Here is a 15,780-nt window from a genome sequence, read left to right on the forward strand (position 1 = left end):
TCACGGTAACCCGCGCGGGGCGGGGGATTCCACCATGAGCGTCCGGGCGGCGCGTGGCGCGTGGGCCCGGAGTTGGGGCGCGGTCTTCCGCCGTGGCGCCTCGGGCCTCCCGCAGCCTCCCCTGGGCACCGCGGGCGTGGCGGAGCTGCTGCGGGACGCGACGGTGGCGGCGGAGGACGGGCCCTCGGAGGCGGCGGCGCGGCGGGCGCCGGGCCAGTGCTCGGTGCTGCTCTTCCCCGGCCAGGGCAGCCAGGTGGTGGGCATGGGCCGCGGCCTGCTGGGCTACCCGCGCGTCCGCGAGCTCTACGCCGCCGCCCGCCAGGTGCTGGGCTACGACCTGCTGGAGCTGAGTCTGCACGGGCCGCAGGAGGCCCTGGACCGCACCGCGTACTGCCAGCCCGCCGTCTTCGTGGCTTCGCTGGCCGCCGTCGAGAAACTGCATCACCTGCAGCCGGCGGTGAGGCCCGGTGACAGACCGGGGAGGGTGAGCCCTGCCCGAGCTCTCGCAGCCGGGCTGCCGGGCCGGAGCGCGTCCACACCTGACTCATTCGGCAGCTTTTTGTTGTGTACCTCACCGTAGCCGGGCACTGTTCTAGGAGCTTGGGATAAAGCCGTGAACAAAACAAGAATCCCTGCTTAGGGGAGCTTGCGACACAGTGGAGGGAGGCAGATAATAAATGTACTAGCTGTGTAAGTCACATAGTATGTTAAAGACGGTAAACATTATGGAAAGAAAAATAGCAGGAAATAGATGGGGAGTGGAGGGCTGGGTTGTGATTTTAAATTGGGGCATCAGGGAAGGATCATTAAGAAGATATTTGAAAATGTCACTTTATCTGAAGGTGGTGAATTGGTTGCTATTAATATTTAATAATAATGAAACAGTGATTGTTCATGACCACATACACCCTCACAGCAACCTTTATTTGATGGGCAAGGAGAGGAGGCTGTTACCGTGGCCCTGCTGAATTGTGTTCATAACATTCATTGATGCTTACCCTGGGCCAGGCCTGTGGTAAGCACTTGACAGACATTATCTTCAAGTGTATCTTGCTCTTCCCTCCTTTTCAGGGATGATCTAATTTGGGCTCAGAGAGATTAAGGAACTCCCCGAAGTTATGATTTAAATGCAGGTCTCTGCAGCTGTGAAAGTCAAGTCCTTCTGTGCTTCACTCCCTGGGCTCTATGTGGCCTGAGAAGCAGCTCCACAGCAGAAGCAGGAGTGTGGGCTGGAGGTTCCAGAGCCCTTGGTTGGAGTCACTGCTCTACCACAGAGTCAGCTGAGGCTTATCCTTGTCCTGCCAAGGGAAGTTCCTCATCATTAAAGAGGCCAGACTCAGCAATTGCCAAGGCCACTTCTGCGTGTCCCCTTCTAGCTGGAGCACCAGGCCAGTGGGACCTGTCTCCTTGAGCCCCTGAGCACCCTGCCAGCTCTCAGGTACAGATCCCTGGCCTCACATTCTTCTCTGTCACCACAGGTCATTGAGAACTGTGTGGCTGCTGCTGGATTCAGTGTGGGTGAATTTGCAGCCCTGGTGTTTGCAGGAGCCATGGAGTTTTCTGAAGGTACCCACAAAGAGCTTTGGTTGTGTGCAGGGGTTGTGGTCTTGCTGAGCTCACTGGGGACCAGGACCACTGCCAAAAAGGGTGCTTGGCCCAGTCAGGGGTGATAAGGAAGGGAGCACGTGGATGGGGGGTAACTTACACTGGTACCCTAAGTCCAGGCTTCACCTTGATTTCCTTTTAAGCAGAAGGACTCATCAGGGGATTTCCTTTTTGTAATCAGAATTTGCTTGACTATCTCCCTCTATTACCTTGCACGTTCTTATTTTATTCATACACCCTCAGTGCCTGTCACCTGCTTGGTACTTCATAATCATTGAATGAAAAATGAATAAGCATAAATGTTTAATTTTGACTCATGTCAGTTTTTGTTAATAATTTTGCTTGTAATTAAGAGAGCAATGTATCATTATTAAGAAAATGGAAAGGAAAGTTTCATTCGTATTCCACATCCTAATATTATTTTAACACATGTATAGATATATGTATACATAATTTTGCAGAATTTCGGCATGTTTACAATTTTGTGTTCAGTTTTTTCACTTGGCATTTTTCACTTACTGCTTTAACACCTGCATGGGAGGGTTTCCACATGTACCTTCCTGATTCCATGTGTTTTCTCCCACTCCCTCCCGTAGGCTCTCAATGTGTGCTTGCTCCATAGTTCTGCTTGTGTTATGGGGCCAAAGGGCCAAGTCAGCTATACCTAAGTGCTGAATGAATGAAGGTGTGCTAAAGGGAAAAGGTGCTCTCAGACCCTCTCATTCCCATCAAACCCTGGCTGGGCCCCTGGATCTCTCCCTGGACTGCTCACTCTCGCCCCAGGGAGCAGGTCTGGGACTGGGACCATGGTTGTCTGGTAGGTACAGGCCATTCTGGCATCCCAAGGTCATTGGAGCTGGCTGTCCCAGTCCAGCCCTGTCCTCTCACCTTGCATTTGAGCCTCCCCGACCCAGGATCCCTGGCTGTATCGGTTCTTCAACTCGTAATGGGGGCGGTAATATCTGATTTATGATTATTATACAATACTTAAAGTCATGTACTCATTCGTAATTTGTACAGGCTTCCCATGTCTCTGATATGTCTTGTTTTTCCTCTTTATAATCTCTTAAATCATAAACTAATTAATAATAATATTTGGTCTTCACAGCAAACTAGGCAGGTTAGTTATCATTGTCCTCATTTTACCAATTAAAACTTTGAACTCAAAGGAGGTTATGATTTGCCCAAGGCAATATAGCTCAAAGTCTGCTGCTTTTTACATTATACCAGGGTTTCTCCACAGTGGCACTCCTGATGGTGTGGTCTGGGTAACCTTTCTTATGGGAAGGCCATCCTGCGCCTAGGAGGATGGAGAGCAGTAGCTGTGGGCTTTCCCCACTAGGTGCCAGTAGCACCCCAGTCCCCAGTTGTGATAACCAGGTAGTGTCTGCAGACTTGGCCAAATGTCCCCATCCCCACCCCCATTTGGATTCAGTAACCTACACCAAACCAGCTTTTAAATTTAACTTTATTATTTATATAAAACTTACACGACAGTCACAAAAATAATATAAGCCCATAAAGAGTATTCCAACATACTCCTCCTCCAAGGTACCCAGATCCACCAATTTTAACCTTTTGCCACCTTTGCTGTATCTTTCCATCTATCTTCTAAATATTTGAGAGCAGGTTGCACACATTGTACTCCTTGAACACATAATACTTCCACGTACATTTCCTAAGAACAAGGATATTCACTCATGTAACCACCTTAAGTGCAGTTATCAAGTTCAAAAAATTTAACACCGATAGAAAGCTTACGATCTATACTCCAATTTTTGTTATGTCCCAATAATGTCCTTTTGAGCCTTGTCTCCTCCGTTCTTAGATCCCACCCAGTATCATGTATTGTGTTTAATTGTCATTATCTCTTTAGTTTATCTTTATTTTAATTATGGAAACATGTCCTTCCAAATATTACCCTTCAGTGGTATTAATCATACTATGTTGCAGTGCCCCCACCACCATCCATTAATAGAACTTTCTCTTTACCTCAAACAGAAACCCTACACTCACTTTGCTTTAACTCCCCATTGCCCCTGCTCCCCACCCGTAGTAACCTGTGCTCTATTTTCTGTCTCTATGAGTTTACATATTCTCTGATATTTTCTTTGTGGTTATCATGGGGCTTAAATTTACATCCTAAATCTTGTTTGCTTTGATACCAATTTAACTTCAATAGCACACATAAGCTATGTTCCTATATCCCTCCATCCCCCCACATTTGTGTAGTTCTTGTTCCAAATTACAAATTTATACATTATGAGGCAAAAACTATTGATTTATCATTACATTTTATGCATTTGCCTTTTAGATTCTGTAGGAGGAAAAAAGTGGAGTTACAAACCAAAAATACAATAGTACTGGTGTTTATATTTACTCATGCCATTATCTTTACCAGAGACCTTTATTTCTTCTTGTGGCTTCAGTCAATTGTCTTGTGTCCTTTCCTTTCAACTTGCAGAACTGCCTTTAGCACTTCTTGTAGGGCGGGTCTAGAGGTGAGGAGATCCTTCAGCTTTTGTTTATCTGGGAATGTTTTAATTCCTCCCTCACTTTTCAAAGACAGTTTGCCAGATATAGAAATCTTGGTTGGCAATTTTGTTGCATTCAGTACTTTAAGTATGTTTTCCTGCTGTCTTTTTGCCTCTGCGGTTTCTGATGAGAAATTGGCACTTAATCTTATTGAGTCTCCCTTGTACATGTCATGTTGCTTCTCTGTTGGAACTTTCAGAGTTCTCTCTTTATCTTTGGCATTCAACAGTTTGGTTACAACATGGTGCGGTGTGAGCTTATTGAGGTTTATCCTGTTGGGAGTCCAGTGAGTATCTTGGATGTGTATATTCGTGGCTTTAATTAGATTTGGGAAGTTTAAGCCATTATTTCTTTGAATATTCTCTCTGCCCCTTTCTCTTTTTCTCCTTGTGGGATACCCATAATGTATATATTGACATGCTTGATGGTGTCCACAGGTTCCTCAGGCTCTGTTCACTTTTCTTCATTCTTTCTTCTTTCGCTCCACAGACTGGGCAATTTCAGTTGTCTTATTATCTTCAAGTCCACTGATTCTTTCATCTGCCAGCTCCAATCTGCTGATGAACCCCTCTAGAGAAAATTTAATTTCTGGTACTGTGGTCTTTAGCTCTGTTTGGATCCTTTTCATAATTTCGACCTCTCCATTGATATTCTTTTTGTGCTCCTCTATCGTTTCCTGATTTCCTTTAGTTTTGTCCATGTTTTCTTTGCACATATTTAGGGACCTTTTTTTAAAAAAAAAAAAAACCCTTTGTCTGCAGTGTCCCAGGTCTGGTCCTCACTGATGGTTTCTAAAGCTTTAGTCTTCTCCTTTACCTGGGCCATCACTTCCTGTTTTGGAATCTTCTGTTGAAACCTGGCCATTTGGATATTTTAGTGTGTTATCTCTGGAATTTAGACTCTGAGACATCTGTTCCTTAAGCTTGAATCCAGCCAGTGTCATGACAGAGCTTTCCTTGAATGCCAAGAGCTAACAGAAAAGAAAAATACGGGGGTTGTGGTGGAGGAAACACTCTTTGCAGACTGACTGAGTGCTCCTTCAGGGCTTATCCACATAGTGAGGTTGGAGAATAGCTCCAGGCCGAAGTGTGGGGGCCCCCCACCCCACCCCTGGCTCCTTTCTTGTGTCTTGTCTCAGTCATGTGCCCTAGGAATTCCCTGGTTTATAGGGATAGGACTATCCCCTCTTACACAGGAAAGAGTTTCCTCACAAGGCACTGCACTGTGTGTCCTCAAGCCAGCAACCCCCTGCCCCAGGCAGCACAGCTTGAGTGCTCTCTCGAGGGCTTCTGCAGGAGAGCTCGGTGAGCCGCCTTCTACAGGCAGGGCAGGTTCTGGGCAGCAAGTCCCTCAGGCCACTGCCAGACAGGTTGGGCCAGACATAGGTGCTCCCAGTGTGTGCACAAGGGTTACAAGTTCTGGAGGGAGCAGAACTCCAGAAGTGGGATGGGGGATCAGCACTGGGAGCAGGGGCCAGGTCTTTGCCAAGCTGGTGAGTGGGAGGGGAGGGGAGGGCACTGGGAGAGTCTATCACTTTTTTAAATAGCCTTTTTCTTGATTTGGTACTTGCCCTGTTACTGCAGTCTTTTACCTGTTGTCTGGAGCTTTGAGAAAGCTCTTTCTGCCAGTTCTTGCTGTTGTTCAGAGCCTCAGTGGGGGGTGGAGCCCTGAAGGGTGGCGCTCTGCCATCTTGATTGGGGCAGGACCCAAACCGGCTTTTAAGGGAGGACCCTCCTTGGGTTCATTTGTCCAGGGCCAAAGTCAGCACTGTGGTTTTTGATGATGGAGGTGACATCTTGATCTGTACGTTCGATACAGATACACAGAATTCTGGAATTGTGGGTTGGCAGTGAACCCCAGTATCAGGATCCCAGTGCAGCCGTGGGGAACTTGTGCTTTGTCTTTCAGGTCTGGGCCTCCCTCCTCCATGACATGTCCTGATTTTTCCAAATGCATTTCTCTCTGGATAGGTTTGTATGCAGTGAAAATCCGAGCTGAGGCCATGCAGGAAGCCTCGGAAGCTGTCCCCAGTGGGATGTTGTCTATCCTCGGCCGGCCTCAGACCAAGTTCAACTTTGCCTGTTTGGAAGCCCGGGAGCACTGCCAGTCTTTGGGCATAGAGGACCCCGTGTGCGAAGTGTCCAACTACCTCTTTCCTGACTGCAGGGTGATTTCAGGACACCTAGAGGTTGGTGTTGATGGCGATCGCCTCCATGGACCCTAGCCCCTGGAGCTGTGGAGAGTTAAACAGTGCAGGAGACTGGGGTTGGTTGACTGTGGCCTCTGGGAAGCATTTGAGGGCCGGGGACATGTGGAGGGGAGAGAGGACTCCAGTGGGGGGCAGGAGGCCAGGATGCTGACCCCATTCCCCCACACTGGCAGGAACCACGTGTACAAAGGTCCCTTCCTGGAGCACATTCTGGGATTGAGAGAAGCCATTTTCTTTTGGGTTGCTGTGTCCTGTCCTGCTTTTTCTGGGTGTCTGTTTTTGTACCTGAGTTAATTTTTTTCCCTTCTGTCCTTCCATTTGCTGCTTTCCCATACATTTATTGAGTGCCCTCTGGGTAAGAAGCACCAGGGGCTTGCAGACTATTAAACCATGGTTCTTGCCCTGTGAAGGCAAACTCCAGGGCTTGGGGCACAGGTGAGGGTCAGGCTGACACCCTATGGGCCTCAGGAGGCGGCACCTGAAGGGTGAGCGCAAGTTTGCCAAGAGGAGGTAGGTACCCCAGGCAGCCGGAACGAGCAGTTCTGTAGCAAGTGCCTGCCTCGCGTAGGCAGGGAGAGAGCACTTGGAGATGGTGGAGGAGATGGTGAGACCAAGCCTACCTGACTTTGCTTAGCCACACACAGTCCACCTGTCCCTTTAAGGGTTTGCCAGAGTGACCAGTGTCATGTATATCCTCTGAATCTGACCCTTGAGAGACAGTTCTGAGGTGAGGGGTTGGGAAGATGAGTTAGTCACATGGTAGACTGGTGGTCCAGGAGGGGCCCCCAGCCAGGCAGGAGTCTCCTCCACAGACTCCCGGAAACATAATGACTTCTGGGAAGGTTTGTCCTTTTGGTGCCCTTGGAAGTGCCATGGCAGAGAGCTCAGGTGAGGGCAGGGGTACCCCTGAGCAGGGGAGTTCAGGAAAGGCAGTCCCTTTCCAATAGTCTGTGAAAAAAACACCTTGGCTGCTCTTGGGCCAGTGTCTGAGCCAAGGACTGGCCACAGAAGAGCCTGCCAGCCTGAGGTCCTGTGGCCTCGACAAGGACTTGAGGGAGTCCAGCAGCTGACTGAGTCCAGACACTCACTGCAGAGCACCTGGGGAGCAGGGAAGTGCCCCAGGAAATGCCCCTAGGAGCCATCCTTGGATGGTAGGCGTCAGAATGATCCAGGGGTGGTGGAAAGGGCTTGGGCTGGTCCCTTGGTGAGATGGGAACAGGTTGGGTGTGACGAGGGATGTGCAGCACTGGAACAGGGCAGGAGGCTGCGGTAACAAGCAGCCCCAACCTCAGTGGTTCACGCTCACCAGTGTGGCTTCTGCTCCCAGTGCACATCCACCGTGGGGGCTCGCTGATGCCTTTTCACTCCAGGGCTCTGGCTCCTGGAACAGCCTCTGGGTAAGAACTTGAACACAGGTGCAGCAGAGGGAAGGTGAGACCAGGTGAACCACAGCCAGCTTCTGCTCACCTGTGGTCAGAGCTCATCCTTGACCTTGCCTGGGTGGGTGGTCTCCAACCACCTGCAGGGAGAGGCACCAGGTGATGGGTGAACAGGCGCCATCCAACACCAGATGATAATCCCTCCTACTCTTTGGGGGTACAAACAGCCACCCTGTTTTTCTTTATCTTACAGACATGGATGGGCTTGGTATACAAGATAGTAATTGCTAACCCTTATGTAGCACTTGTGTGCCAAGCGTAGTCCTGAGTTCTTTATACGAATTCATTGAATCTCCCCTCAGCCCTGTGGGATAATTATTGTCGTCCTTGACAGGCTCAGAGATGTAAAGTCAGTTGCTTGAGGTCGTGTGGCTGATGGGACCATTTGGAGTCTCACCTGCAGTCTCCCGGGGAGTAGCTCCCAGGGGCCCCTGGCCCCGTCTCAGGATGGGCTGTGGGTGGTTTCAGGAGGAAGGGGCAGGGCTTGCAGGGGGCACAGTCTCTCTTAAGAGAACATCTATTTTATTTATTTATTTTATATTTTTTTAACTTTATCAAAAAATTAAAAAAAACACATTTCAAACAAAACAAAGGAATGAGGAAAACAAATACCTTAAAATAACTAGATTGCTTCCAACATGTTCCTACCATACCCAAGAAAATTTACAAACCATAATCATTTCTGAGCATTCCTGTAACATTAAATTTACCCTCAGTAGCTTATCTGTTCTTATTAGATTATCGTTCCCCCTTCATTAGTTGCTGTCTGTCTCTAGGTCCCCTACATTCTACAATATAAAACATGTTTCACTGAGTTCACATTAGTGGTAACTTCCAATATTTCTCTCTTTGTGTCTGGCTTATTTCACTCACCATTATGCCTTCAAGGTTCACCCATGTTGTCATATGTATCATGACCTCGTTCCTTCTTATTGCTGCATAGTATTGCATCGTGTGTATGTACACCACGTTTTGTTTATTCACTCATCTGTTGAAGGACATTTGGATTGTTTCTATCTCTTGGCAGTTGTGAGTAATGCCACTATGAACATCAGTGTGCAAATATTGTTCTTAGAACATCTTTTTTTTATTATTATTGAGATTGTTCACATACCATACAATTATCCAAAGATCCAAAGTGTACAGTCGCCCACGATACCATCATACAGCTGTGTATCCATTACCATAATTTTTTTTTCCGATTTTTAGAACATTTTCATTACTCCAGAAAAGAAATAAAGACAAAAAAAGGAAACTCAAATCTCCCATACCCCTAACCACCCCCACTCCACTATTGATTGATAGTATTGGTATAGTACACTTGTTACTGTTGATGAAAGAACATTAAAATACTACTAACTGTAGTATATAGTTTGCAATAGGTATTTTTTTCCTATATGCCCCTCTATTAACTTCTAGTTATAGTGTCGTGTATTTGTTCCAGTTCATGAAAGAGATTTCTAATATTTGTACAGTTAATCACATACATTGTCCACCACATGATTCACGGTTTTATACATTCCCATCTTTTAACCTCCAGCTTTCCTTCTGGTGACATACGTGACTCTGAGCTTACCCTTTCCACCACATTCACAGACCATTCAGCACTGGTATTCTCACAACATGCTACCATCACCTCTGTCCATTTCCAAACATTTAAGTTCACCCTAGTTGAACATTCTGCTCATAATAAGCAGCTGCTCCCCATTCTTTAGCCTCGTTCTATATCCTGGTAACTTAAATTTCATGTCTATGAATTTACATATTATAATTAGTTCATATCAGTAAGCCCTGTAATATTTGTCCTTATGTGTCTGTCTTATTTCGCTCAATATACTGCCCGCGAGGTTTCTTCATCAACCCATTTTTTTAAGACAGTTTTGTTCAGACACCATACATTCCATCCTAAGTAAACAATCAGTGGTTCCCTGTATAGTCACATATTTATGTATTCACCACCATCACCACTGTCTATATAAGGACATCTCCATTTCTTCCACAAAGAAGGAGGAAGGGTCAAAGAAGGTAGAGAGACAAAAGAAAAAGAAAAAGAGAAGAGAAAAAAAAAAGTGACAGCTAGGAAGCAACAAAAGGAACTATAGCATTAAACTAAAGTAGAATAAAGAGTCAGACAACATCACCAATGCCAAGATTCCCATACCCTTCCCCTATGCCCCCCCATATGCAATTAGCTTTGGTATATTGCCTTTGTTACGTTAAAGGAAGCATAATATGATGTTTCTGTTAACTATAGTCTCTCTAGTTTTCATTAATTGTATTTTCCCCCATCCCACCTTATTTTTAACTCCTTGTACTATTGACATTCATTTGTTCTCCCTCATGTAAACACATATTTGTACCTTTTATCACAATTGTTGAGCACTCTAGGTTTCACTGAGTTAAAAAGTCCTAGTCTTTATCTTTCCTTTTTCCTTCTGGTGTCCCACATGCTCCTAAACTTCCTCTTTCAACCATACTCACAGTCATCTTTGTTCAATGTACTTACATTGCTGTGCTACTGTCACCCAAAATTGTGTTCCAAACCTCTCACTCCTGTCTTTTCCTATCTGTCTGTAGTGTTCCCCTTAGTATTTCCTGTAGAGCAGGTATCTTGTTCATAAACTCTGTCATTGTCTGTCAGAGAATATTTTAAGCTCTCCCTCATATTTGAAGGACAGTTTTGACAGATATAGGATTCTTGGCTGGCAGTTTTTCTCTTTCAGTATCTTAAATGTATCACCCCACTTCCTTCTTGCCTCCATGGTTTCTACTGAGAAATCCGCACATGGTCTTATCAAGTTTCCTTTGTATGTGATGGATCGCTTTTCTCTTGCTGCTTTCAGGATTCTCTCTTTATCTTTGATGTTTGATAATCTGATTATTAAGTGTCTTCACATAGGCCTATTCAGATCTATTCTGTTTGGGGTACGCTGCGCTTATTGGATCTGTAATTTTATATCTTTCATGAGAGATGGGAAATTTTCATTGATTATTTCCTCTATTATTGCTTCTGCCCCTTTTTCCTTCTCTTCTTCTGGGATACCCATGACATGTACATTCGTGTGTTTCATGTTGTCATTCAGTTCCCTGAGATGTTGCTCATATTTTTCCTTTCTTTTCTCTATCTGTTCTTTTGTGTGTAGGCTTTCAAGTGTCTTATTTTCCAGTTCCTGGGTGTTTTCTTCTGCCTCTTGAGATCTGCTGTTTTATGTCTCCATTGTGTCTTTCATCTCTTGCGTTGTGCCTTTCATTTCCATAGATTCTGCCAGTTTTTTCAAACTTTCCATTTCTACCTTCTGTATGCTCAGTGTTTTCATTATATGCTTCATCTTTTTTGCCATATCTTCCCTAAACTTTTGGAATTGATTTAGCATTAGTTGTTTCAATTCCTGTATCTCAGTTGAAGTGTAAGTTTGTTCCTTTGGGCCATAACTTCGTTTTTCTTAGTGTAGGTTGTAGTTTTCTGTTGTCTAGGCATCTGGTTTTCTTGGTTACCCCAGTCAGGTTTTCCCAGACCAGAACGGGCTCAGGTCTCAGAAGGAAACAATAGTATCTGGTTTCCCTGAGGGTGTGTCTTAGAGACCCTGTGAGGCCTCAAGCCGCTGTGCTTTTCTGCCCAGCAGGTGGCGCCTGTCATCCTTTCACTCCTGACTGGTGTAGGGGGGGTGTGGCCCATGGCTGTTTTCCCCTGGCTCTGGGATCTGGTTCTGAATGGAAGGCAGGCAGTAGACCTTGGCACCACTTCTTTCCTCTTAGGAAAGATACACCCCCTGGGGAGAGGTCATTTGCATTTGAATAGTCTCTCTGACTATGCTGTCTCCACCCTTGTCTGGGTCAGAGCACTGGGAAAATGGCTGAGGCTTTCTCCACTGAACCGAAAAAGGGACAGAAAGCCCCCTGTCGGGGCCAGTCTGCGGCCCCCCCTTAGCTTCACCAGTCAGCCAGAGATAGCACCTGGTTCTCGGTGCTCCCCCTCCCTCCCAGAGAGGTCCTCTGGCTCTCCAAGGTCAGTTGTCACCAGAAGCCTCTGTCTGCTTGTTGGGGATTCGTAGCTTGTATGGAGCAGTCCATGTTTGTTGATTAAAACCCAAGTTGGAGCTGCACTGAGGTATATTCACTTGTTCAGAGAGTGCTGCTGTCTACTATAGTGAGGTTTTGCAGTTCAGGCTGTGGGGGAGGGGCTCTTGGCATGGGTCCACAGTTTTTATTTACAGATTTTATGCTGCGATCTCAGGCATTCCTCCCAATCCAGGTTGGTGTATGATGTGTGGACAGTCGTGATTGTCCCCCAGCAGTTATTCCAGATCATTTACTAGTTGTTCCTGGTTGTTTGTTAGTTGTTGCAGGGGGACTAACTAATTTCTGCTCCTCTCTATGCTGCCATCTTCTTCCGTCTCAGAACATGTATTTTAAAGATCTTTGCCAATTATGTCATTGGTTGTTCAGACAGTTCCAAGGTTTGGGCCTGTGGGCTGGCCCCCGAGACCCTTGGGAGCTGAGGTGCCCGACGGGAAGGCTTCGGCTTCAGGGAAGGGAGCTCTTTTCTTCCCAGAGCACCCCAGGTGAGGGTGCTAACAGGAATGCCCCTGCTTAGTGAAGCGGGGTTCGGATTTTCCTACTGAATTCTTACCTGGAATATTGTTGAGTAACAAGAAAACATGCTTATTAAAAATTGAGGTGTAACAGAATTACGATCGAAAACTAAGAATTTTATATTTATCTGCCACTTCCACACAACTTACTTGACCTTCCCAGCCACTTTCCGTAGTAGATGAAATTATGCTCATTATACAGAAGATTAAAAAGAGGGTCAAATAGGTGGTGATTTGCCTGGGCCACCAGCCTCATTTCCCAGCCTCAGAGCCCTCAGCTGTGTTGTGTCCTCCTTCCCAGATGGGGCAGGTGAATTGTCAGAGCCCTTAGGAGGACTTCTGGGATACTGTTTTGAGTATACAATTAAATTTTTTAATATAATTTTATTGAGATATATTCACACACCATACAGTCAATCCAAAGTGTACAATCAGTGGTTCACAGAATCATCACATAGTTGTGCATTCATCACCATGATCAATTTTAGAACATTTGTATTACTCCAGAAAAAGAAAAAAGAAAATCCCAAACATCCCACAATTCTTAACCCACCCCCCCACCCCTGCTACTGACCCCTAGTATTGCACTCTACTCAATTTTAAGACTTACAGTAAAGCTAGGTTAACTAAGACAGTGTAGGATTGTCAGAGATAAATAAATCAGTGGAACAGAACAAAACATCCAGAATTAGATTCATACAAACATGGGCAATCGACTTTTTTTTAATATATATAGTTATACAATCGTTATCAAAGATCAGGGCTCCTGGATTATAGCTCAGAAATTTCCAGTATTTCCTCCTAGCTCCTTTAATACAGTAGAAACTAAAAAGAAGTGTCTATATAATGAGTCAATAGTAATAATTTGTTAAATCCTAATTTCTCAGTTATACCTCGTCCCTCTCATTTGCTCATTCCCCAATCTTCAGGGATATCTGGGCATTGGCCATTTTAACTTCTTCGTGCTGGAAAGGGGTGTTGACCTTATGGGGAAGAATGAAACTGGTTGATGTTCTTGGAGAGACTGGTACCCCTGGGTTTCAGGGCTTATCTGGCATAGGAACAATCTAGAGGCCTTAAGTTTCTGAAAAAATAAACTTACTAAGAAAAACTTTTATAGAGTCTTAGATAAAGCCCAGGGCATTCTTTAGGGTTTCCAGGAATACTGTTGGTTGGGGATTGGCATACATACTGTGGCAAGTTGCAATATCCGGCTGAAGACTGCATTGAAAGTTATCTCCAGAATGACCTCTCCAACTCTGTTTGAAATCAGTTGAATTTTAACTGGAACTGGAAAAGCGAACTTAGTGGACCCCTCAGGGTTTGGAGGATGAGCAGGTCCAGGTGTGGATGTGTAGAGAGGAGCATGGGACATGCATAGCATGGTGATTTGTGCCTGTGTGTGTTGCCACCCCCCTCCCCCGAGAAAGAATTTTGCTTGGCGTAAGCCTCCTTTCTCTGTTTCAGGCCCTGCAGTTTCTGCAGAAGAATTCCTCTAAGTACCACTTCAGACGCACCAAAATGCTGTCGGTTAGCGGAGGGTTCCACACCCGCCTCATGGAGCCTGCCCTGGAGCCCCTGGCTCAGGTTTTAAAGACGATCGAGATTAAGAAACCTCTGGTTGCCGTTCATTCCAACGTGGATGGAAACAAGTACATGCATCCGAAACACATACAGAAGCTTCTGGGGAAGCAGGTGGTCTCCCCCGTGAAGTGGGAGCAGACTATGCACGCCATATATGAAAGGAAGAAGGGCAGCGAGTTCCCCCAGACTTTCGAAGTCGGGCCCGGCAAGCAGCTGGGGACCATCCTGAGAAGCTGTAACCAGCAGGCGTGGAAGTCCTACAGTCACGTGGAAGTGCTGGAGGCCGCCCAGGAGCCGGACCCTTAGGCATCTTCCCAGCAAGGGCCTCTGGGGGACGAGGCTTGGGGTGGGTGCAGGTGGGACAACTGGGAGCAGCTCTGCGGAGGGGCTGCACCTGCCCCTGCCTCTCAGGGCCCCACCTCTGAGTGACTGCAAGTAATTATTTGCAAAGTGCTTTGAGTTGCTACCTAAAAAAGCACTAAAGATGTTTATTTATTTACATGATACAATCCATTTCTTCCCCTTGAAAATACTCAAGTGCCAGGGGGAAAGCTGCAACAGTGACCATTACAGTGACCGGTAAAATCTTGCTGTGCCTCCACCAGCTTTGCCACTGTGGGCAGCCGCAGCCCCTCTGCAGGCCGAGGTTCCCCCACCCCAGGGGCCGGAGCACCCTGGCTGGCAGGTGCACTCTGGGGAAGAAGCTGGCCTGGCCTGCTGAGGGTGCCCTCCCCAGCGGTGCTGCAGCCTTCTGGGCGGAGGGGGCGTCAGGTCCTCCTGCCGTCACGGGCTCCCCACTGCTCTGGTGGCGGCTGGCCACCCAGGGCTGGCGCCTCTGCTCCAGGATCGTCTTGAGCAACTGCTGTATGCCAGGGAGTGAGTAGCCTCTGCCCCAGACGGGAGCAGGGTGTGAGGAGTGGGGGTGGGGTGTCCAGAAATGGGGAGCAGAGGCAGCAGGAGGGCGACTGAGGTCCCTGAGCCCCATGGGGTGAGCCCTGGCCTCTTCAGGGAGCAGTGTCCTGAGGAGGGCCCCTGTCCTGTAGCAGTGATCGAGGAACTGTGCTGGTGCCCTGTCAGGCTCAGGCCTGCCCCACTCCTGGGGTGGGCACAGGCTCGCCTCAGCACAGCTGCCTGCTCTAAGATTCAGTAAATACCAGTGATTCTAAGCTCCTTGGGTTGGTTTTCTCATTATTAATGATAGTGGGACAATCTTGCCAGGAATGAAGTCTCCTTGTCTTGAATTACAGTGATGCTATTGTGTAGACACAAGCCAAATCCCGGAAAGGGTTGAATTTTCAGTTCTATGAGTTTTCCCAGCAGCTGCTTTCTTGGCCTCTGGGCAGGATGTTCCCACTGGCTCCCAGTCTCTCCCAGCCACTCGGGCTTCCAGGCTCATGACCCCCAAACTCACCTGTGCATGTTCCCTTCCACACACCCCTGGCTGAGAACCACTGCAGATATTAGCAAGGAGTACCCTATTTTCACATGTCCTAAGTTTGAATTTTCCTTGGAGCACAGTGAGGAAAGAACTATTTCTTAAAACTTTATTTTGGAAATTTTCAAACATTGACTGAGTTTTTTTTTTTTTTTAATACTTGGCTGGGTCTTGTTTGAAACCCCTTCATCGAGGGTGTTTAATGAGAGCTACAAGCTCAGTTTCCCATCAGTTCTCCAGCTGTGCCACAGGGTCTCATTGAGCTCTGAGGAACAAAATCCCCAGGTGAGGGACGTGTAGGAGGTGAGAAAATTGTCCCTTTCATTAGTTGGGGCAGCCTGTCCAGGGTGTGGCCTTGCTGCCCCACCCCCACCCCCAGGC

The 15,780-nt window shown here is 47.0% G+C and overlaps 1 protein-coding gene across 1 annotated transcript; it reads left to right on the top strand.

Annotated features, from left to right (window-relative positions):
* Positions 1 to 15,130, top strand: MCAT (malonyl-CoA-acyl carrier protein transacylase). The gene is made up of 4 exons (XM_037847180.1): positions 1 to 457; positions 1,479 to 1,566; positions 6,111 to 6,328; positions 13,848 to 15,130. Exons 1-4 carry the CDS (start codon positions 35 to 37, stop codon positions 14,268 to 14,270), a joined length of 1,152 nt encoding a protein of 383 aa, XP_037703108.1. The 5' UTR covers positions 1 to 34; the 3' UTR covers positions 14,271 to 15,130.
* Positions 15,131 to 15,780: the final 650 nt, after the last annotated feature.

The sequence above is a fragment of the Choloepus didactylus genome, chromosome 8, assembly GCF_015220235.1.
Source record: "Choloepus didactylus isolate mChoDid1 chromosome 8, mChoDid1.pri, whole genome shotgun sequence".
NCBI lineage: Eukaryota > Metazoa > Chordata > Mammalia > Pilosa > Megalonychidae > Choloepus > Choloepus didactylus.

Bases quoted from the DNA above. Each gene is read 5' to 3' on its own strand.
- MCAT (XM_037847180.1), top strand. From the start codon at position 35: ATGAGCGTCCGGGCGGCGCGTGGCGCGTGGGCCCGGAGTTGGGGCGCG. The intron at 1,567-6,110 runs GTACCCACAAAG...CTCTCTGGATAG, and splicing joins AGCCATGGAGTTTTCTGAAG to GTTTGTATGCAGTGAAAATC. The intron at 6,329-13,847 runs GTTGGTGTTGAT...TCTCTGTTTCAG, and splicing joins TGATTTCAGGACACCTAGAG to GCCCTGCAGTTTCTGCAGAA.